Here is a 24,119-nt window from a genome sequence, read left to right on the forward strand (position 1 = left end):
GGGAAGGAAGCCACTCCGCTGCGCCGAAGCTGCAATGCAGAGCGGCTAAGTAACCCTTCGGTGTGTCTTTTCACTGTGGCAAATGAGGTAAAGTGGAAGGGCGAAATGATCCTCGGTTGGCTTGCTGCGGTGTGGCTGTAGCTGCAGCAGGCTGTAAATCACTGTGGCATTCAGCTTCACTAATGAATCCGCACTGGAAGGGTTCAGCCAGCAGAATGTAGGCTGGGATCCAGGCCGCGTGGAAGTCCGTGGTGGTCACTATGACTGCTCTACTGGAATGTTTTGGTGTTCCTCGAAAACAGTATGATTATTAAAGTTATTTGGCTGCTCATGAAGTACTCCCCAGTGCAATGTTTAGTGAGCAGTTTTCTTTGCAATGAAAGACGGTCATATAGAGGGAGGAGTGCAATGGAAAAAAAAGATAGGAAAATAAGGTCAAAGGCAAAATAGAGTTGGTGTGCACACTAAATGTAGAGCTGTGTCAAAGCTAAAGGTGTGTTCTGCTGTTTTCTTGGTTTCTGACGTTGCGTTCTGAATGGTTGGGCTTCATGCCAACAAATGTTTTATTGGCCTATCTGGTGTTTTGGTGGTTCACCATTAACTTAACTGCACGAAAGTGGCAGGAAAGGCTCAGTGAAGGGCATGTCACGGCTGATAGCCAGGATTTGTGGTCGCTCGCAAGCAGACCAGGAGTTCGCGGCACAAGGTGCAGAGACGTATTGGAACCTTCTTGTGGTTTCGCCAAACGGCTATGAACTCACTTTAAATAACGCGTTGGTCGGTTTGACATTAACGCGTCTCATATATATGCCGTAGGAGGCAACAAGTGAAGCCGTTTTCATTCTTATACTTGTGAAAGTGCGTGCGGTGTGAATGTCAGGTGACACATACTTGCTGTGTTCCATTCTGAATGATTATTACATCCGTTTAAGGCAAGCATGGGAAGTGACATCCCACCCACACTTCCTGTGTGGTCTGTCAGCGAGTCACTTCTTTAGCTCATATTGTTGAATTCTTTCTTTCTTTTGCACTTTAAACTTTTTGCTGAATTAAAGATCTGACATCTAAGACATCTCTGAGACAAATTTCGATCACCGTGATCTTGGCAGTGGAAAGTGTCACTAGTCTCAGGCTTAGGTGTCCCTCGCTGTGTGGATTAGATCAACTGCACAGTCCAGAGGTTAAGACACTGTGTCGCAGCAGCAGCAGCAGCAGCAGCAGCAGCAGCACAGTTCTGTCCACTATCAGCCAAGTGTTTCGTCAGAGTTAAACACACCTCCTCTAACACAGCTGGCCTCAATTATCCAGTCAAATCCTCATGCACTTCACACAAACTCTGCTCCACGCAGCACGCATGCTTTTACTCACAGTTCTACTCACTATACAATGTCAAGAATACCATAAAAGTGTAAAAACACTGTCACAATGACACAAACATGATATTTATTTCTTCAAACTTAAAACTACTATGTGTAAAAAACACAAAAAAGTATTGCAGGGAGAATATTATATACTTTAATGCGTTAGCAAAACTGTAAAAACCAAACACTAGGAGTGCTCACTCATACACTGTATACTGCACCTTCATACTGTTCTGATTATACTCTTAAGTAATATCCTGAATGCAGGAAGTGACGTCTACAATGCCTTAGCAATGCACGTACATTTTCACTATTCATATCTTACCATTCTGTAGTTTTACTATAGATTTTAAAGTATATGCAAGTTGTTGGTTTTCTAACATAGCAGGGAATCGGTAGGGATTCCCCCCCCCATTCAACCAGACTACTAATAATTAGTGTCATTAAATACTATTATTTTTAACCACAGCCGTGCCTTTGAATTTCTCACCATTGCCAAGGTTCATCCTATTTATTGGAGTAGGTGGTCAAAGTTTCCATTGCATTAGAACCTTACGTGATGGTAACGGTCGTTCCAGGTAATAAATCATCGAGATCAAATCAGGTGTTACCCGGGAGACTGAGTTATGGCATTTGAAAAACCTTTAGATTTCGATTGCAAACGTGTAATACCGCCAGAGACGGTGTCCGTTACAAGGAATGAATGGATGATGTGGAGGCCAGGCTCTTTTCCTTGTTACATAATTGCCACCCAGCACCTCAGCAGCACTGGGAGAATTACACACACCGTCGTATCACACATTCCAACTTAAAAACAAGACTTCAAAATAGGGAAATGTGAGGAATGCAACCCTGCTGTTTCCATCTGCGAGAATCAGAGCCGGGTTGTGCTACGTATTCGCTGGTGCAGATTTATGCGCGAGACCTGCCGCCAGATCACAGCTGGGTTAGTGCTCTCGTTACCAGACTGAACTAAGCTCCCCTGCTCGCCCGAGGTGCTCGATTTTGGGAGCAGCAGAGCTCAATTTCATGCCCTGCGTGAGTCGTGTACCAGTGTGTTGGTGATTTCTGGGGAGACGAAGGCTCATTTCTCCGCAAGCATACACATCAGAACTTTCACAGTAGCTGATTTAACTGGGTCAAGGCCTCCGCTGGTCGGATTTTGATCTGATGACATTGAGTGAGCTTCCTCGTCCACTGGTTTCTTCAATCCTAAGATCTATTTGGCCTTCTTCTAAGTGCATCTTCAATATTTAAAATACTCTATATAATTGCAGTTCAGGCATAACATTATGACCACCTTCCTAATGTGCTGATCAACTGTCTTCAGTGTTCACGGATATATTCAACATCTCACTGAAGTCATGTCACGTGCCATCTTGCTTCAAGGCCTCCACCATCATCCCAGTCCCCAAAAAGCCAAGGACTACCGGACTCCATGACTACCGCCCTGTTGCCCTGACATCGGTTGTGATGAAGTCTTTTGAGCGCCTTGTGCTTTCTCACCTCAAGGATTTAACAGACCCATTCCTGGACCCCCTGCAGTTTGCCTACAGATCAAACAGATCTGTGGATGACGCGGTCAACCTGTCCCTCCACCTCATCCTCCAGCACCTGGACTCCCCCAGATCATATGCCAGGGTCCTGTTTGTGGATTTCAGCTCGGCCTTCAACACGGTCGTTCCGTCTCTACTACAGGACAAACTCTCCCAGCTGACCGTGCCTGACTCCATCTGCAGGTGGATCACAGACTTCCTGTCTGACAGGAGGCAGCATGTGAGGCTGGGAAAACACATCTCAGACTCCCGTACCATCAGCACGGGTTCCCCTCAAGGTTGTGTCCTTTCTCCTCTGCTCTTCTCCCTGTACACCAACAGCTGCACCTCCAGTCACGAGTCTGTCAAGCTCCTGAAGTTTGCGGATGACACCACCTTCATCGGGCTCATCTCAGGTGGAGATGAGAGCGCCTACAGACTGGAGATTGACCGCTTGGTGACTTGGTGCAGCCGCCACAACCTGGAGCTGAACGCCTCCAAGACAGTGGAGATGATCATGGACTATAGGAAGAACACAGCCCCACTCCTCCCCATCATCCTGTGTGACTCTACAGTCAACACTGTGGACTCCTTCCGTTTCCTGGGCACCATCATCTCCCAGGACCTCAAATGGGAACTGAACATCAGCGCCCTAATTAAAAAAGCACAGCAGAGGATGTACTTCCTGCGGCAGCCGAAGAAATTCAACCTGCCAAAGACAATGATGGTTCACTTCCACACTGCCATCATTGAGTCCATCCTCACCAACTCCATCACCACCTGGTATGCTGCAGCCTCTGCTAAGGACAAGAGCAGACTGCAGCGTGTCATTCGCTCTGCAGAGAAGGTGACTGGCTGCAGTCTGAAGTCTCTCGACGAGCTGTACGCTTCCAGGACTCTGAAGCGTGCAGCTAAGATTGTGGCTGATCCCTCTCCCCCTGGACACAGATTATTTAACAGACTCCCCTCTGGCAGACGGCTGCGATCCATCGAGTGTAGGACCACTCGCATGGCGAACAGTTTTTTCCCAACCGCAGTCCGTCTGCTGAACAATGCCAAGCCCCCCCCCATGAACACATCAAACTCACTACCTCACTACCACAGTTCTGGTGGAATATACATATATATATATATATATATATATACACACACTGTGTATATATTTTTGTATTTTGTATTTTTGTATTTTTTGTATTTGTGTATTTTTTGTATTTTTGTATTTTATATATAGTTTCTATATTTATTTTATTTTATTTCATTTTATTTTATGCATACCAACACCAAGGCAAATTCCTTGTATGTACAAACATGCTTGGCAATAAAGTCTTTTCTGATTCTGATTCTGATGTTGTGTAGGTCTCCCTTGTGCCTCCAAAACAGTTGTGACTCATCAGAGAATGGACATGGACCTTCTGAGGGTGTCCTGTGGTGTGTGGCAACAGAATGTTGTTAGTGGGGGGCTTTGGGTCCTATGGGTTGAGGGGAGGGGCCTCTGTGGATCATCCCACAGATACTTGATCAGTTTGGGATCTAGTGAATTTGGAGGACAGGTCAACACCTTGTGATGTTTTTCATGTTTTTTTTTTGTTGTTCCTAAAGTGTTTTTGTCCGTGTACCTGTGTCAGGCTGCATCCTGCTGGGGATGGCTGCTGCCATCAAGGAGTGTCATTGCTATGGGGTGGGGGTGCCTGGTCTGGTGTAGGTGGGTGCTACATGTTTAAGTAACATCCACAGTGGTTTTAATGTTGTGGCTGATCACTGTATGTTGACATTGCACAACATGCTGCACAATATTAAGCGCTCTAAAATATCCCGGCAGTCATGTTTCTTCTGCTTTTGATCCTCCAACCAAAGTTCATCGGGTCATCAAGCGAATGCAGCCGTTAGCAGTAGCGCTGTGTGGTACTATCTTTGCTCAGCGGCTGCTATCTTTATTGACTTGCATTTAACACTAAATTTCACCTGCTTCTGGTGCAGTGGCGGTGGAAAGTCTGCCACAAATGTACGTAATGAGTGATATTTAAAACATAATTAAGAATGTAAGTTTCCATCAAAGGTTTCTTCTATGAAGCTAAGTGCTTAACTAAGGCACTAAGAGTGAACTGAATGCACAGTTGATGGCCCACTTGAATGTTATGTCCACCACTCAGCTGTCTTTAACTTCTTTAATGAACTGTATCTGCATTGTTATGCTAGAATTATCTGACCTTTGATGATGTTATGAGGGTGATGACTGTAATAAGTGATGTTCCCTCAGTTTAGTTTTGTTGGAGTGTAATAAACATGATAATGCTGTCAGCAGTAACGCACAACCACGCAACATGTGCATGCAGCAGTTTAAGCATTTCTCAGTGTGGAACTCACTTAAACTGCTGGTGCTCTCTGGAGCTGCGGATCTTGGCAGAGAACCTCTCGGCCAGTTTGTCTAAGCTGCGGGAGTATTCCAGTTCAACCTCTGCTTTGCGGCGGAAGAACTCCTGCAGGTCCTGCAGCAGCTGGATGCGGGACTCGGACTGCTGCTCCAGGCATTTGAACTGCTCCACCAGCTGGTTACGGATCTCTGTCCAACAAAAGAACAAAAACAACAAAAACAAATGGCATGAGTCAAGTGATCACATGCGAAATTATATATCACGTGTTTAAACCGTTGGTGGTTTCTGATACTGATTCTTACTTTATAATGGGCCCTTTATATCCTCTTTAAATGTGCAGGGGCATGTTTCTACAGTAGCCTTGATTGGACAATCTAAGCACGTTTTTTTGCATTTTTAAAAGAGGTTCATTCTGTTCTGGGAGTATTCAGTTCTCAAAGTCCCTCATTATCTGCAAATATATCCTAAACACTGGACCTTCAGGTGATTAATAGGCCACTTCTGCAACACAGATTTGTAGGACTGCTGCAAAGTAATTCCAGACAACATCTGATAAATGGTATACGGTGTCTGGCTGCTAATCTTTTAGATTTGGTGTGTACTGCCTGACCAGTATTGTAATCATTTATGTGACATACTAGCCTAAAGTTAAAATAATCATCTATAATCTACCAGGATTTTTTTTTTTTTAAGATAATAATTAGCTTGTCACAGTAACGGACACAAAAAGGAACTATGGGAATGATTCAACATGTCGTGTAAAATATCCTCACACACACACACACACGTCCCAGCTGCACAATGAACCGTGTATAATCTTCCAGTCACAATTTTTGTTTCCGTGGTTATCGGCCATAAAATGATGCCATCAACAACACTGACAAATCCGTACAGCATGCTACAGACCAGCAGCTCCATAGAGAGACTCAGCCGAAACTATGAATGAACACTTAGGCTGCATGCCAAGGCGACCTGTGTGTATGACCTCTCATAAGTGTCTACACTGTGGACGTACAGCGATTTCAAACTGATTTAATAAGAACTTAATGCACTCCTCCACTTGGAGAGAGTAGTAGAGCAACATTTCTCCTTAAGAGAAACCTGATGCTACCAGCCGGGCTACAGATCCTTCATGTCAGCGGGAGCCACGAGCGAAACTTGACTCCTCTTTGTAGTGCTGTCATCAGCAGCAACGATGCCTCGACTCGGGAACAGAAAAAGGCCTATTCTGTGCAACAAAAGCACGACGCGATGGAGGGGGCTGCCGCAAACAGGATGAGCGCTGTCACTTCACAAGAGGAAGGAAACCTCCTGAACTAATGGGCATCCTTTATTAGGAACCAGCGTCCCTCCTCTTGATCAACACAGATTAAAGACGATCTCCTGTCACATAAAAACACGTCGTCGCTCGCTGCAGGGTTTAGGATCACGGCGCAGCCAGCGGGAGGTTTGTCAAGGTGCTCGTTTGCTTTCATCGTTTTCCTTCTCGTGATCTGTGGGAATTCTTCAAAACGGACCTGTACGACGAAGTGTTTCTTAAGATGCCGCTCCCGTCCTGTTGCTACAAAAATGTTTGTTTTCTCTTTTCTGTTTATTTCCATCTCTGAAAGTTCACCATGGAAATGTACTAAAGCAGCAGAAAAATTAACTTCCTAATATCAGTCACGCAATGTTGTAACATCCTGAAGTTACAACATGAGTCAGTAAAAGTTACACCCCCCCCACCAAAAAAATAAAATAAGGACAGGATGAATTTTGTGCATGTACAGTACAGTATGTAATGGCAGTAACACTCTACAGGCAGATGAACTGCTAACTGAACGGTAAAACCGCAGCAGTGACACAGGCTGTATTTTCATGCTCTTGAGGGTGTAATTTGGTCAGCCAAGCCCTCATTGGGGATGCATGCTGGCTCTGACTGTTGTGCGGGAGAGCCTCTGTGATGTCGTGCCGCCCGGCCTCAGCCTGAGAGCAGCCTGCTTCCCCTCTGTGGTTAACCACTGTCCCAGCCCTCCTCTTCATCCGAGGGGGGCCTCCCTCGCTCTCCCATCTCCGAGGGCTTAAAGCCCAGTTTTTAAGTGGCAGCTCTGAAGCACAACTCGTGGGAGAGATACCACTTTACTGCTTCAGTCCTGTCAGGAACATCTTGCCTTGCCAGACATGCAGTTATGTTCCATGTTTGCCGTGTTTTCTATTTTTTTTTTTTTCTTCAAAAGAAAAAAAAAAAAAAAACAGCGCCGGAGCAGGCGAGCCGAGAGAAATGCCCGAGGAAAATGTGACACCGATGTGCATGAGTGACAGAGAGGACTTTTGAAAACATTCATTTACAAGAAAGAAAAGAGGGGAACTCTGAACCACCAGCTGCAGCCGTGCCTTTGACAGATGAGATTGGAAAAATAGGTCACGCACACCCGAAGTGTGCCCTTCCCCTCTGAGAAACCATGAGCAACCGGAGAATTACTCCCTCGGTATTCCCAGCTCTTTGAGCAGCTTCATTCGCTGCGGCTTACTCAAAGCGAGGGAGCCCTGTGTGCTTTCTATTCAATCTGTAAGGAGGAAGACTGGGAATATATGTGTGTAGTAAAGCCAGAGATGACTGTTTATCTTTCTGACAACCACCAAAGCAGGCTCTGTGCATTTTTTATTTTTTTTTATTGGACTTATTACACAAGGAAACCGTTCTGATACGCATAATTATCTGTGCTACCAAGAGAAAACATTTTATAGCATAGATAATTCATACAGCGAGTCAAATCTAATGCAGCTGTTAAAAAGCTGCATGTTTGGTTGATAGTACCCGTCTTTTTATATCAGTGTGATACGGTATAAATGTCTCTTGGACTGTAACATAGACTGTATATAAATATGGACAACATGTACGCCATTTCCTTGCATTGGCAAAAATGGCGCTATTTTCCTGGGGTTACGGGCAGCGCCATCTTGTAAATCTGGAGCCAGAGTCTGAAAAAAACTAAACTTACCCACTTAAACATGCATCGACATTATATTGACTACCCAAAATGACAGAAACCGTCCCTGAAAAAAATATATTTGAGGTGTATTTTAGTGTTTGAGTTTGGCGCAAGTCCCATCCACCAGCATGGAGGAGGTGGAGCTTATGACCTATACTGGAGCCAGCCACCAGGGGGAGCTCTTCCTGCTTTGGCTTCACTTTTGAGGAGCTGTTACACCATCGATCTTTATACTGTCTATGTATGTCTGTAACCACTGCCTCATACTTCCCTGGCTCTGTCACATGCTTGTAACAAGAACTCACAGATTTGTAAACATGCTAAACATGGATGCCCCGCTTTCGGCTTAGCTGATCCGGTTTTCAAAATGTAAAGAAACGTGTCACAGCTACAGTATGAGTGACAATAGACAAAACACTGATTTCCAATTGCACGTCTAAGTAAAATTACACATGCAGAGCTCTGGAAAATGAATCAACGTCATGATTTATGGTACGAAAAGTGTTGAACCATAAGCACTGAAGGTATTACAGCGTGGACTCATTAGAGGTTCATCGTCAGTAATTTGAGGAGAAAATTAGCATTTCAAACAGTGTTTATGATTACACTGTTTGAAGAGAGGGATCGTCTGGGCAACCGACCAAAAACACAACTAATTCAAAGTGAGCAAGTTAAACCTTTAATGTTAGTGCTTGGTGCTGGCGCTTGATTAAGCATGCAGCTATTATCTGTGGCGGACCGACTGTGTGCTCCCCCTGTTATGTTTCTATTTAGAGATGAAGCCATCTGGGTTTTTTTTTTTTTCTTTTAAGAAATGAGGTGGGGGTTCAGACAAAAAGGCTGATGGGGAAGGGGAGGGTGACCGGAGCAGCTGAAATATAGACAAACTCTGGTGGGAATGATATTCTTTATTTAAAGGCTAAATTTGTCCTTTCAAGCTTCATAGCAGCCTATAATTGGATGACCAGAATACACAGCATGGCAATTTTTTTACTTGACTAATTCGGACCTTTTGACACTAGTTCAATTACATGCAATGAAAAGTAACCTTTCTCTCTTATGCAAATATTGTTTTCCCCTCTGTTTCTTTCACTTGTTTCCCATTACCGAACGCTGCTGCTGAACCGTTTGATCTGTCCCCCATAATTAAGGCCGCAGTGTTTCCTTTTAAAGCTCCCAATGCAAAAATAAAAGCAACAAATAAATCCCACAAGCTGAATTAATCCAAAAAACATGTCTAATCAGTGGCTTTGTGATTACACTGAAGTGACGACGGAGTAATGTTATTACAGACTTCTCACATCTACTGGGATCAAAAGCTGCGGACAATTGGAATTTAGTCGCGTTAAAATGCAGTTCATTAAGTCGAAAGTACACTGAAACAGAAAAAAGTTTGTATGTGTGCATATATTGTATATCCACCGATCAGTCATAACATTATGACCAACTTCCTAATATTGTGCAAGTCTCCCTTGTGTCTCCAAAACAGTTGAGACCTTTGGGTCCTATGGGTTGAGGGGAGGAGTCTCTGTGGATCATCCCACAGATACTTGATTAGTTTGGGATCTCGTGAATTTGGAGGCCAGGTCAACAGCTTGTGCTGTTCTTCATGTTTTTTTTACTTGTTCCTATACCGTTTTTGTGTGTGCGCTTCTGTCAGGCGGTCTGGTCTTTTAGCTATGCACATGAATGCCAGGTCCAACAGTTTCCCAGCAGAACATTATATTGTCACAAGGTGGTCGATGTTATTCACTTCTCCTGTCAGTGGTTTCAATGTTGTGGCTGATCGGTGTATATTAATGCTGTTCTGTGATAAAAATATGAAAAATGTTAATTTTCGGTTTGGATAGCTTCAATATGACATGCAGTGTGACAAGACAGACCATGAACATTCCTGACCTGGGTCTCTATGTCAACATTATAACGGCCCTGCCCCTTCGAGCTGTACACCTGCTCCACAATGCAATTTGTCCTCCGCCACTTACAGACAGGAATTGGACACTCGTCTCCTCACAGAACAGGAAAGCCTCTGACAACAATAGTAGGATGTTGGAGATCTCCGAACTTTGACCCTCACAGACAAAGTCCTGTACTGGCAGCTGTGTCACAACACAGTCTGGGGCAGTTTCTAGTAACTACTGTGGCTGCGAAGAAAAACAGAAATGAAGTTTGGACTTTTGAATGAAGTGAAAGCTGTCTACTTGCACTTTCACGCCAGATGTTTTATGAACCTCCTGCGAAGAGTTCACAGCATGAAAAGAGATTCCATTTAAATTCTCCTACCTGCGTCTGACATGCCTGCTGGCCGACATGTGCACTATGGCTGTAATAAGTGAGCTAGATGCGTTTTTTTTTTTTTTTTTTTTGGTTAGCCATTCAGAGGTTCTGCCTCTTTGAGAAACTAGAGCATGCACTGCACAGACCTATGGTTAAGAGAATCTGCATTCAGGACTTCCTGTGGCTGAGCCGCCTGACTTCCTGTAGGTTCCCCACACACGTGAGCGGCAAGAAAATTATTTACAGATGCAGCACTTTGAGACTTCTCAAGTCCTGACTTAAGGGTGTTTGTGATGAATGTGAAACAATTAATTCCCGTTTTACAATTCGCCCTCAACGTTGGATGTGTCACATGGCCTTGAATGCCACCCACGGCCAAGATTGCCTCACTGCTCAGCCCTGCTCCAGCGGGACCGGTTTTAAACCAAGGCTCTGCTTCTTGTTCTCCCTCTGATCAAGACAACTGGCTGCATTGAGCTCACGGGTTAACGGAGCTGATCACTCTGAGTAGACGACTATGAATATTGGACGAGCAGAAGGCCAACACTGTCAATATACTACGGTGCTGAAAAGTTAAGCCAATGCAAATCAGGTGAGTTATGTATAAAGTGGCCACTCTGAGTGATAGGTGGAAGCCCTCACAGGTGACAAGATGTCCAGACATCCACAGTCTTCCTCTACTCCACTCATGCTCCACCTCTGTGCCCTTTTTTCAAATTAGCCGGGAGTTAGCGGTCAAGATAGGGCCTGTTCAGACCTTGGTTTAAGATCCGATCTGGGATATCCGATTGCAAGTGGCCAGCTTAAGGTACGGGTGTTCAGACACTGTATTAACATGCGGCTCCAAATGGGTCGCCAGAATGCGGCACAGACCATCTCAAAATGTGGTCAGAGATTGGATCTCTCAAATGTAAGGTCTGAACAGGCCCACAGTGGCACCCAGAGCCACCACACCGAGCTTCAAAGCTGCTCTTCAATAATCCTACAGGTGATGTTACATTGCTTGCAAGCTGAACAGTCTCTTCGTGAGGTTTCATAAAATAAGCAGTGCGCCATATTTTCTCCAAACCAATGATGGCACAGATGTCACAGATTAACACAGCAGATGCGGCCTGAGAGCTCTCTATGGATGTTCTGATATTATTATCCCTCATGGTTCAAATATATTGTTGCTCAAGCTGAACACAGCCTCACTGTTCTCTGTGAGGAATAAATCTTCAGCTTTAAGGTATCATCCCCTCTGATGTAGTCAAGGCACAGCAAAGACATGCATGAGCTAAGAACAAGCTGTTACTTATTACCATATAAAAACAAATAAATAAAATAAATAAAGCCTGCAACTCCTCCAAAGCCAATCCAGGACACCGGTGGCGATGCACTGGTGCAACATCACTGCAAGTCTGCTGTTTGGGAGGGCCACGTGACGCCTTGACGCAGTGAAGTCGAGATAAAACTGGAGCGGGGTAAATGAGAGGGATTTTCTGCAGAGCATCCTGAGGGCAGCAGGGGAAGCCGGGCTGCACGGGGCAGCCAGCTGACTGAGCAGGAGAGTCAGATCATTTCACTGCAACGTAATAAATCTAAAATGGGATCTCGCACATGGTGGCGTTCGATGGCGAACGTGATCTACCTGGTGATAATTGCAGCCACGCATGGTGTGAAGGCAAGTATCTGAGTGAAATGACAAGGAGACCAAAGTGAATACTGGTGCAGAGGCTGCAGAGGTAAAGACTACAACAATGTGTAACTGCAATGAATTCTAAATCCTAACCAGGCACAGAAAGCATTAAACGCTTCGGAAATAACGTTCTTGGTCGTTCACATCGCCGCGCAGGAAGACACACACCAGACAAAAGCAACTCGGAGCCAAATTTTTCCAACCTAATCCTCAGCTCTGCAGTACCGGGACTCTACACTGCAGAGCCGATGTGAAAAGAAGACCTAGACAAATGCAACCCTCATCCAGACCTTAATTCACTCTCTCTGTCCTTTACACTGAGTCTTATAATACAAATTCCAGTCGCTGAGCTAATCCCCCACTTCTCTGGTCTGCTTTAATCCCCTAATGATTAATGCAATATTGGATTCATGAGGGCATGCTCCTGAAGTCGATGCAGGTTCTTCTCCCTCCGTCTGTCTCTATCTCGTCTCTGCCTCTTTAGTCCAGACTGCTACAGCTCCTGTACTCAAAGATAAGACAACAGGAGCTGAGATTAATCAATCGCTGGGCAGAGATGAGCTGACGGAGCGTCCTACAGCAAGACGTCAGCTGTCAGTCTCAGGGTCGTCCATCCTATTTATCTGCTGGTTTATCGGATTTCCCCCAGGTTGTTCTGTGCACTAAACTAAAAATCAATCAAGAGCGCATAAAAGTTCATTGGATCTGTCTGTCTTGTGCATTATTTTCACTACTGGGTAGCTTTTTACAGTCTAACGCTCATCTCAGTGTATATGAATGCTATCTAGGCAAGGTTAATAGCTCAAATAATAGCAATAATACGCTAAATGAACCCTTCTCCTCAAACTGTCTGAATGCACAAGATGACAGCAGACTGCTACACTGCTTCATGGTGAAAGGAAAGAAAAAAATCATCCCTGACTTCCTGATCTCTCCCATATCTCCATCACATACTTGAGGGAAGCCCAAACATAGCTTTCAGAAACACGCCCTTTCCGAGTCTTGCTGTCTATCCTTGGCTGTATCCAGGATCCGGCTCTGCAGGACCAGGTTGAGAGGTGTCTCCATGGCAACATGGGCGTGCACCAGTCCCCGGGGAGCAGCTTATTGGAGGAGAGGTGGAATCTGATGGATGTGAATGGGTGGCAGCGTTGAGTGAAGACTTATGTGCGTCCGGCGTGTGCTGACACACGGAGTGCATTTGGAAATGAGGCTGATAAGGCAACTACAGCGCAGCGGCATCCGATTTGAAGCAGCGCGATTAATTTTACCATTTCCCTCCGAGCACTGATCGCATCAAATTAAAATACTCCCTTTTAGTAAAATGCACCCAAGACACCAGAAGTTTTAAGTGATTAAATTTATTCCGATGCTTAGCTTTAAATAAATTAAACTGTGTGCGTGAGCCTCTGAAGCACTGGCAGCAAAACAAGTGTAGAGCAGTTCTTCGCTGGCTACAAGAAGGTGAAGAGGAGAGTGGAAAAAAAAAAGTCTGATTCTCAGAGATGTGGCCTGTCATCATGTTTTCTTGTGGCTTTCAGATCTACTGATGCCGCAAACAAAAGAGTCCCTTTTTTTCTGGGTTTTTCCGGTTAAGTTATTCTGGTGCCCATTCTAGAGAAGCCATATAACGCAACTGCAAAAACATTAAGCAATACAGAGTTATAGCTTCTCTTTTGTGAAGATGTGTTTTTTTGTCTTAAGTGACAGTTAACAATATCTGGCTATGGGGTTGTTGGTCAAACTTACCTTTGACATGAGTTTGTTGAGAAATACACCAATCAGCCATAACATTAAAACCACTGACAGGTGAAGTAAATACCATTGACCATCTTGTGACAATTCAAAGTTCTGCTGGGAAACTTTTGGACCTGGCATTCATTCAAGCTGATGTTACTTAGGCATGTACCACCCACCTAGACCAGACCAGACACCCCCACCCCATAGCAATGACACTCATGGCCATCCTCAGCAGGATGCAGCCTGACACAGGCACACACACAAAAACGCTTTAGGAACAACTCAAAAAAACATGAAAAATAGCAAAAAGGTGTTGACCTGCCCTACAAATTCACTAGATCCCAAACTGATCAAGTATCCGTGTGATAATCCTCTCAACCCATAGGACCCAAAGACCCCCCACTAACAACACCACAGGACACCCTCAGAAGGCCCATGTCCATTCTCTGATGACTGTTTTGGATGCACAAGGGAGATCTACACAATATTAGGTCATAATGTTATGCCTAATCGGTGTAAATGCCAGGGGTGGGTCTGTTTCTACCATGAGCGATGGATAAGAGGGATTTTGTGAGCTGCAAAATAGGGGCGCCGTTTAATTATCTAAAGTCTATTGTGGGACATGTGCTTTGCTGATAGACATTAATCTGGCAGGTCCCCCGGCCTGCGGTATCAGAGCGCAACAAATTACTGCATCTAACGGAGGCATTTTCAAACGCTTGTTGTCTTGTTACTTTTGCACAACTTCTGCCCTGTTTCCCTTTTCTTATATTACCATATGTCAGCAGGAAGTGCTTCTTGACATCAGATTTTAGTTTTCATTAGCTCAACTATTTCTGTCAGCTATTTCACAACTCTGTAATGGAATTGGATTACTCACTTCTTTTTTTATTGGAAATTATACATATGTTTACTTGAAATTACAACTACACGGCCCATTAAAACACCCATCCTCTGTTGTGGTCCACTGCTGCCCCAAGAGCCCCTATATTGGGGCCCTTTCTAGCTAGCATATGATAAGGTACTGTAGCTGGAAATGGGCACAATTAAAGTAAGAGGAGTTTTAATAGCATATAGAGTGGGATGCGAGGGAGCCTCTTCTATCGTGGGGCTGCCCAGAGTTTACGATCAGACCTGGTCAGAATTCACATCTTTCCAGTAGCAAAACGGGAAGATAGTCGACCGTTTCCTACTTTCGATTTTTGTTCTTACTGGAAAGTACAGTACAGTGATGATGGAAAAGAAAGAAATGGCGGACAGTGTGTAATGAACATGTATGGTATGTCAGAGCATTCTTTTAAGTGGAATTTAAGTTTAACAGCCTGTAAGTAGGTTTTAGTCTCCCAGCGAACAGCAGCGCATTACTGGACTTGTAATACGTACGGCGTTGAAAACTGCGGCTCTCTAGACGGCGGTGATTAAATTCTTTCATCATAGACAATGGTGAGCTAAATGAGAAGTGAAATCATGCACTGACTGGCACCAAGTAACCAAGGAAATAGGACTCTTTTATGTCTAAATGTGGACCTTTGTCTACTTCATCAATGCCAGCTCGAGAAACTGTTCGGAGTCTGTGTTAAAGGATAATCTGTGTCCGGGAGATCGGCCGTTTTGTGAAAGGCTGATTATGTCTTGAGTACTTGTAAAACGGACAGATAACTCTCAGTTAATCGAGGGACAGCTGCATCCACCGTACAGAGTTTACCGAGACGAGAGACGAGTCAGCAAAGTTGAGGAAACGCCGCGGTGACAGAGGGTTTGATCGTGCTTAGGTGTGACATGAATTTAGTGAAGTGAAACAGACAAACAGGAAACTTACAGTCATTCCTGTGAAAAACACACATTTTGTGATAAAGATTTCTTTCGTCAATAAAATTTCCAAAAGGATAAAAGTAAATAGCTGAAGGGATGACACTGGGAATCAATGCATTTAATGTGAGGCTGGCACCGGCAGATGGCTAACTCCCAGCAAACATTCAACATCATGCGTTAATTAGGGAGTAGGTGTGCAGGTAGGCAGATCTTGTCACCCCTGGAGAGATGAGCGGCTCATCTCTGCAGAAATAGACTAGACTCATACTGAGAATACACAAATGAGAGGTAAATAAATCCTTTTATCTAACTTTCATGAAGAAGGAGAAGATGTGTATTTCCCAAAATGCTTTTGCTTTTAGGTTTCACACATATTAATAATAAGAATCATGCAAAAGTCAGAGTCGTTTGCAGACAGTCACTGCGACTGCAGGCAAACAAGCCAACACTGAATGATGCCCAACATTTAGAGGACAATCTGTCCCACTCAGTATTATTCTGCCTTAGCAGCTAGATGTATTTTTCCCTTTGCAAATGTTATATCAGTCTGCAGCATGTTTGCCAACCAAGCGGGCAGCTGGAGAATCCTCAGCCAGTGACTCAGTGTGATCTTTTCTTCAACTCCCAACATGTCAGTTGTGACACAGCCGTCTCCATGCTGCTCAGCGGGGTGCTAATAGGTAGCTAAGCAAATATCCCACCACGATGGTAACACACTCTGATATTCGGATGCATTTCCAGCACAGACGGAAAAACAACCGAGGGACGCAGTGTGCACAATACGGGTTTCTTGGGGATTAAAGTGACTGCTTTACTAATGATCACCATGAACCGGGGACTGTTTTTTTTAGCATTTAGCATTTAGCTCCCCTCTGCCGAGTAATCCGTCTCTGGCCTTGAGCAACAACAAACAGAGACACACCTTGTGTCTCGCCCAATTCTCATCAACATTTAACCAAACATACAACACCTTCAGGGTCATTAGAGGAGCTTTATAATACACGTGACAGAGTTTTATTTTCATATAAGCGATGAGAAGCACACCACAAACCACACCAGGCTGTTACTATAACGCAAACCCATGCATGACTGACAGGGCTACCGATAATAGTAGGCGATTACGTACAATGTACTGTATTGTGCAAATGGTTTAACGCCTGAACCATAGGTTTGTGCTCAGAAAGAAATGCTAAATGAGGAGCCCTCTGACATGCAGTACAGATATATGCTGATCAAATTCATTTTCAGATGTTCACAGTGTGAGGATTTGAACTTCAGTTGCCATGAACAACGAAATGAAACCTGATGCCAGAGGTGTAAAAACCACGCTTCCTTTCCAGTGTCACCTTCAGTGCGTGTGCATTGAATTTCCTCTCGACGACACTTCGCGGCGCTCGGACGGATCGACGCAAACGCGCGCGGCTGTGTTGAGTCAGCGTGGGTAATGACTGTGGTGGTCTGCCTGAGCAAGACAATCGTTGCGTCTAGGAAACGACCACCATTATTGGCCCCCGAGCTCCAAGCATAAACAGCAATCAGGGCTAAATGATTTAAAAAAATAAACACGGCGCAGTCTATAACGCGGCTTTGCACATGAGCAAACAGACTGATCAGATTCATTTAATTTGATCTGTAAACTACTGCGATGAAAGCAGTGTTATTATAGGACATGTGTGCAAGATAAATGTCCAAAACTGTAGCGCGTTTCTGTGCATGCATTAAATGATTCATTGCAGAGCTGGATTGAGGGACCAGTTGAATAAAAACGAGCCATCCTGAAGATGCCGTTCATGGCTTGGTTTCAAAGCCTCGTCCTCCATCGCCACCAGCTGTCATCCTCTCTTTATCTAATAAGCCGGCCTGTTAACTTGTGATCATTAGGCTTTTAAAGCATGCATATGTATAATGATGGAGCAGCACACGTTTATCCCTGAAGCTCCTATTGTAAATGTCAAACAGCTGCTGACGGTTGAGCCCACTTCACAGGCCGCCTATAAAACTGGCAAACAAGGAGGAGGCAGAGCTGCAGTCCAACAACCACACGGCGGTTAGCAACAAAACAGAGTCCAAGCTCCTCGGCCAGCCTCTCTCTCTCTCTCTGTTCAGTGTATGAACCCTCTCTATTGACATGCTAATGTAGGATCTGCCAGCTGAGCAGCGTGAATAAAATGAACACCATCTCCCAGGCTCCTTCCGAGACCTCGTTTTGGCAGCCAGCCTTCGGGGTCATCAGGAATTTATTAATGGCACGGGTTAAAATTTTAGCAGGAGTAGGAGTAGTCTGCCACACTGTAGCAGAGGGACTCATGCAGCCATTTAGTCAGTATTGATCTAATGTGAACGTACTGACACAGATTCATTTGTGTTATATTAAGTGATGTTTTTTGTCCCTCCATGTATTAGCCCTCATACATAATAAAGCAATAATGCCGTCTTGGTATGAGCCAGTCAGTGACACCCTGATGATTTGGTCCCTTCTGCCATGTAGACATTAACCATAAAGCCATAACTCAGAATAAGACAGGTGCAATTTCCAATCTGAATTTCATTACCGCGCGCTCGCCGACTGACTCGGCTCATAACTGCCATTGTTGTGGGGTGGGCGGGTGTCAAGAGCAGAGCCTCCGAGCGTCTCCGGGCTACGCAAACACGCGAGCTGTGAATGAGAAACAACCAGCATTCTCCGTAAATTAACATCATCCCTCCTCGCGGGGTCGTCTAACGCGGGGAGGCAGTCGACGGGGCCCCGGGTGTGGGAAACAGGAGCAGCTCTCCCGTGATACAGCCAAAGTGAATAACTGATGCCAGCAGTGGGAAGAATAGAAAAGAGAATCACATAAAGAGCTTTACGTGCATTTTTCTCAATGACCAGCTGGTGCCACGAGACAAAAGAAAGATTAAGCTGCCGAGAGCATTGTGGTAAGTAAACAAGTCAGTTAGGGAGAAGAGTCTGTAGATCAGTCCTGCAAATCTAAAACTCTCCACACTCTTAGAGGCCCAGACTGGTGCACGACTCGAAGGGTGATCAGCTTAAGCCCCCCGAGATGTAACACAAGTGAAACCACAGAGCACTAATGGGTCCGCGGCCTTGAAACTGAACCCCGGCCCCATTTAGAGAAACGTCCACTCACTGGGAGTACACTCTCTGTTTGTGTGCAGTGTTGAGCAGATCTCTTTATCTTTACACTACCTGGCAGAATCACATGTCACTTAAAAGGGACCTTGTGATATTTTATCAATAAATTAAGATGACACGACAGCAAAGAAAGACGTGAACATCACAGCAAATTACCCTTTTAAATGCTTGTTTTTTGAGCTCTTAGAATGATGTTATAGTAAAAGAAGTGCGGAAGAACAAGTGAGGTTAAATCAGAGAGTGTGTTACCCGTGTTGCCAGGTGAAAGCAGTGAGACAAAAAAACACAATCGGTGACAAGCAACCAAAGGCAACACAAGAGGAGTAGGATCAGCCCAGAAGACGCGAAAAGAGAAAAGAAAAATGAATGCCTTTTGAGGCCGCGCATCATGTGCATTAAATCTATTCCCAAATATTTATCCATCATCTGCAACCACACCAACCACAGCAAGCCAAACACAGGGGCCCACCGCGTGAAGGGAGTAGGGGCGCACTAAAGCGGCACCGATTTCAACAGCGTCTTCACCCAGCAACAAACCAGGATCCTAACCACATTATGACAAATTAACGTTCATCATACAGAGATCCCACAGGCTGCTGGTGAAAAAACGAAGGGAGCCTTTGCACACGGGGCGTGAAGAAAACACTGATGCTCGTGTCATTGGATTGACTGTCACAGTCAGTCAGCTGTTAATGCTGCATGTTTTTTTTACCAACGTAGATAGCAAATAAAGGTGAATGCATTTAAGTCTGCTGTAAAAAGAAATACCAAGGAAAGCAGCAGGACCGACACACTGGCTCTAAACGAGGCAGGGTCGACGCTGCACGGACAATGCACACAAACATCACACTCACACCGCACCTTTCACTTGGGTCTCATAGTCGGCTATGATCTCCTTGTCCTTCTTGTATTTCGTGGATGACATGGCTCCTCTGGTTCTTAGGGTGAGACCCTATTAGTCGAGGACTCTCCTGGCTCTTCGGCGTTGATCTCCGACTCGCAGCGTTGCAGCGCGATCCTCCTTTTTTCTCGCTCTCCTGCTTTCTTTTCTAGTGGCCGTGCACCGGAGACAACAAAGGCTTTAAAGCTGCTGTGTTCCTGCAGCCCTGCAGTTTAAACAGAGGGAATCGGTGCATAGATCACACTTGAGCAGCAGGGTAATGTTGCATTCTCTTTTTTCTTTTTTTTCTTTGACTGCCTTCTCTGGCAGGAGTCCTCCTCCTCCTCCTTCTTCTTCTTCTCCTCCTCCTCCTCCTCCTCCTCCTAGTACCAGTCAACTCGCACGGCTTCAGCGGGAGGAAAGAAATACGCGGACGGGCTCGAAACTATAATAACAACATGATGAAGAGAGAGGGAGACTGAGACGGAGACAGGGAGCGACGCTTGAGGGTTTCAAGCAGTCAGGTCCTGGTACCTTCTATGCCCGAAATGAGCGGACATGCGTACGAGGAGCGAAGCAGCGACACAACACACAATTCAGACTCTCTGACAAATTGCGCTGCAGGGAAACAGGAATTTAAAAGATCGTCACGTGAGCCTCCTCATATTGTCAACCATGCCTCCTTCTACTCCTTCCCCCGCCCTCACACACACACACACACACACACACACGTACTCTAACCATAAAATATGTCTTTACCTTTAAATTTTATAAGCTATAGTGACTAGAATTGTAGAAAAACACATCCCCATTTAGATTTCCACAATATGATTAGTACCTGGACCACATATATGTTTTAAACCCTTAAAACATAATGATTCACACTATGACACTTGGTTTTATCCCCATAAGGTAAACATGTCCCCATAATGTGACTGTGTATACAGATTTAGGTCCCCAACAAACATGATTAGTAGACACTTTCTCACACCCCAACCTTGTTCCAAACTTAAAAGTTGTCTTCAACTTAAATGTAATATGGGCACTTGATTCTGTCCCTGTAAGGAAGATGTGTCCCCATAATTTGACTGTGCTTAGAGTAAACACTACCACAACACTAGAATTCATGGAAGACACACACGCACTCTGACCATAAAACATGTCTTTCCCTTTAAATTTAATGAGCTATGGTGACATATCCCCATCTGTGAACAGATTAAGGTTAACACAATACTATTAATATCTGGACCACGTACACTCACCTACACTTAAAATATGTCATAAAACCTTAAAATGTAATGATTCACCATGGACACTTGGTTTTGTCCCTGTAATGAAGACATGTCCCCATAACGTGGCCATATTAGATGCCCAGCAAACATGATTAATTCAGACTCTCCCACACACAACCTTGTTCCAACTTTAAAAGAAGTTTTCAACTTAAAATTTCATGATTCACACATGGACACTTGGTTTTGCCCACATAAGGGAGACATGTCCCCATAATGTGACCATATAAGCAGATTTAGGTCCCCAACAAACATGATTAATACACACTCTCTCACACACCAACCTTGTTCCAACCTTAAAAGATGTCTTAAAATGTAATGATATACACTACGGACACTTGATTCTGTCCCCATAAAGAGGACGTGTCCCCATAATTTGACTGTGTTTATAATACACGCTACCACAACGTTATAAATTCATGGACCACACACACATACTCTAACCATAAAACATGTCTTTAACTTTAAATTTAAAGAGCTATGGTGACTACACTTTTGTCCTCATATAAGAAAGACACATCCCCATACTGTCAATGTGAACAGATTTAGGTTCCCACAATATGATCAGTACCTGGGCCACATACACTCACCTACGACTTAAATATGTTTTAAAACCTTAAAATGTAATGATTCACACTATGGACACTTGATTTTGTCCCCGTAAGGGAGACATGTCCCCATAATGTGACTCTGTAAACAGATATAGGTCCCTATTAGATGACTGATAATTACACCATACACACTCTCTCTCACACACATCCTTATTCCATCCTTAAAAATTGTCTTGAGCTGAATATGTAATGACTTACGGATATATTGACACTTGATTTTGTCCATTTGAGGAAGACATGTTTTACATAATATGAATGTCTTTTTTAAAAAAAAGAAAAGAAAAAGAAAAGAAAAGATCGCCACAACAAAACATGTCTTTGCCTTAAATGTAGTAATTTACGCAATGGACCACAGATTTAAGTTCACATAACATGAGTAATACACACACATGCACAAACACACACACACCCTAACCTTAACACGTGTCTACACCTTAAAATCCAACTGTTAACACATTGGAGACATGAGTTTTGTCCCACAGGGAAGACATATCCCCATAATGTGACAGATTTAGGTCCTTAGGTCCCCGCTACATGAGTAAGACCTGGAACTCGCACACATGGACACTTAAACTAATCTTAAAACATGTCTTTGCCTTTAAACTAAATCATTTGGAATTGATTTTTGTCGCCATATGGGCAGGTCCCCATAGACTGACTGTGTTAACAGATTTAAGTCCCCACAACGGAAGTAACACCTGGGCCACACACGCTCTTACATACACTGTGTTACATCAGATGAGTCACCTCAGCGGACATTACATTGACTTTAATTCACTTCCTTGAACTATAACCCCTACTCTGCCAACCCCTGATCTAAACCCTAGAAGGGAGATGTTTCATGTCCCTAAAGAATGAGGGACATGATAGAAGGACACACATTTGCATTTGATGCAGATGGATTTCATTATGGACACCCTTTCTGTTCACATTGTGCATGCCATGCTCAGAGGATGATTATCACCATGTCTCTACCTGTACCCACCACCTGTATGCTCAAAAACAACCATATTAAATTTAACTGAGCTAACAATAACCCAACCTAACAACGTGCCCCTCTTTACGCTTCATCACCATGGAAACCTTGCATTTTTTTTTTTATCCCAGCATTACTTTCACCATGGCTCCTGTTTAAGAGGTGTGGCACATCCCTGCGGAGGCTGCGAGGGATAATCTGGTGGTTAAATGGCTCAGGCACGATGACACACCAGCAACTCAACCACCACACATGCTTTGATGTGTAATCATGAAGGCGCTGCTGCGGTTGCTGAAAATGTACACAAGCCATTGCATTTTATAAGACAATTTGTCTTGTGCACCACCCTACTTTGTTCCTAACATGTGCATCTTCTTGCCCGTGATGCCGTCACTATGGGCTGCACCTATTCTTGCTGACAAATCTGATTCTGACAATTAAAGACAAGCATGAAAACAGGAATGTCCTTAACCGCAACTATGTCTTTTGCCTCCTGAGTATGTGAAGGTTGGGAAATGTCCAACATGCAGAGAATGAATGGAGAAGAAAAAAATCCTATTGGAAAAATCGCTTCAAAACACTGAATGTTAAATTTGATCACAATGCTGTTAAGTATTTTAAGAAAGGAATGCAGAAAATCCAGTTCAGTTTTGTTCAGCTTTGTGTTAAAATAAATTATGCCCGCACTCGTGTGTCAACATGATGACAGTGATGCATTCCAAACACGAAAGTAAATCTAGCGTATTTGAATTTACTCTCTTGAAGGAAAGCATTATATTGACGGGAGCTGATGCCAGCAGTGGGAAGAATAGAAAAGAGAATCACATAAAGAGCTTTACGTGCATTTTTCTCAATGACCAGCTGGTGCCACGAGACAAAAGAAAGATTAAGCTGCCGAGAGCATTGTGGTAAGTAAACAAGTCAGTTAGGGAGAAGAGTCTGTAGATCAGTCCTGCAAATCTAAAACTCTCCACACTCTTAGAGGCCCAGACTGGTGCACGACTCGAAGGGTGATCAGCTTAAGCCCCCCGAGATGTAACACAAGTGAAACCACAGAGCACTAATGGGTCCGCGGCCTTGAAACTGAACCCCGGCCCCATTTAGAGAAACGTCCACTCACTGGGAGTACACTCTCTGTTTGTGTGCAGTGTTGAGCAGATCTCTTTATCTTTACACTACCTGGCAGAATCACATGTCACTTAAAAGGGACCTTGTGATATTTTATCAATAAATTAAGATGACACGACAGCAAAGAAAGACGTGAACATCACAGCAAATTACCCTTTTAAATGCTTGTTTTTTGAGCTCTTAGAATGATGTTATAGTAAAAGAAGTGCGGAAGAACAAGTGAGGTTAAATCAGAGAGTGTGTTACCCGTGTTGCCAGGTGAAAGCAGTGAGACAAAAAAACACAATCGGTGACAAGCAACCAAAGGCAACACAAGAGGAGTAGGATCAGCCCAGAAGACGCGAAAAGAGAA

General features: G+C 44.2%; 1 protein-coding gene across 1 annotated transcript in view; it reads right to left on the reverse strand.

Annotated features, from left to right (window-relative positions):
* The window catches only part of srgap3 (SLIT-ROBO Rho GTPase activating protein 3), a 61,734-nt gene extending 41,422 nt beyond the window's left edge, over positions 1-20,312 (reverse strand). The window contains exons 1-2 of the mRNA XM_084542529.1: positions 19,745-20,312; positions 5,261-5,456 (exon numbers count right to left, since the gene is read on the reverse strand). Coding sequence (XP_084398655.1) covers positions 5,261-5,456; positions 19,745-19,808 — 260 coding nt within the window. The 5' untranslated portion in view covers positions 19,809-20,312. The remainder of the gene's footprint in view (positions 1-5,260; positions 5,457-19,744) is intronic.
* Positions 20,313-24,119: the final 3,807 nt, after the last annotated feature.

This window comes from Chelon labrosus (genome assembly GCF_963514085.1).
Source record: "Chelon labrosus genome assembly, chromosome: 4".
NCBI lineage: Eukaryota > Metazoa > Chordata > Actinopteri > Mugiliformes > Mugilidae > Chelon > Chelon labrosus.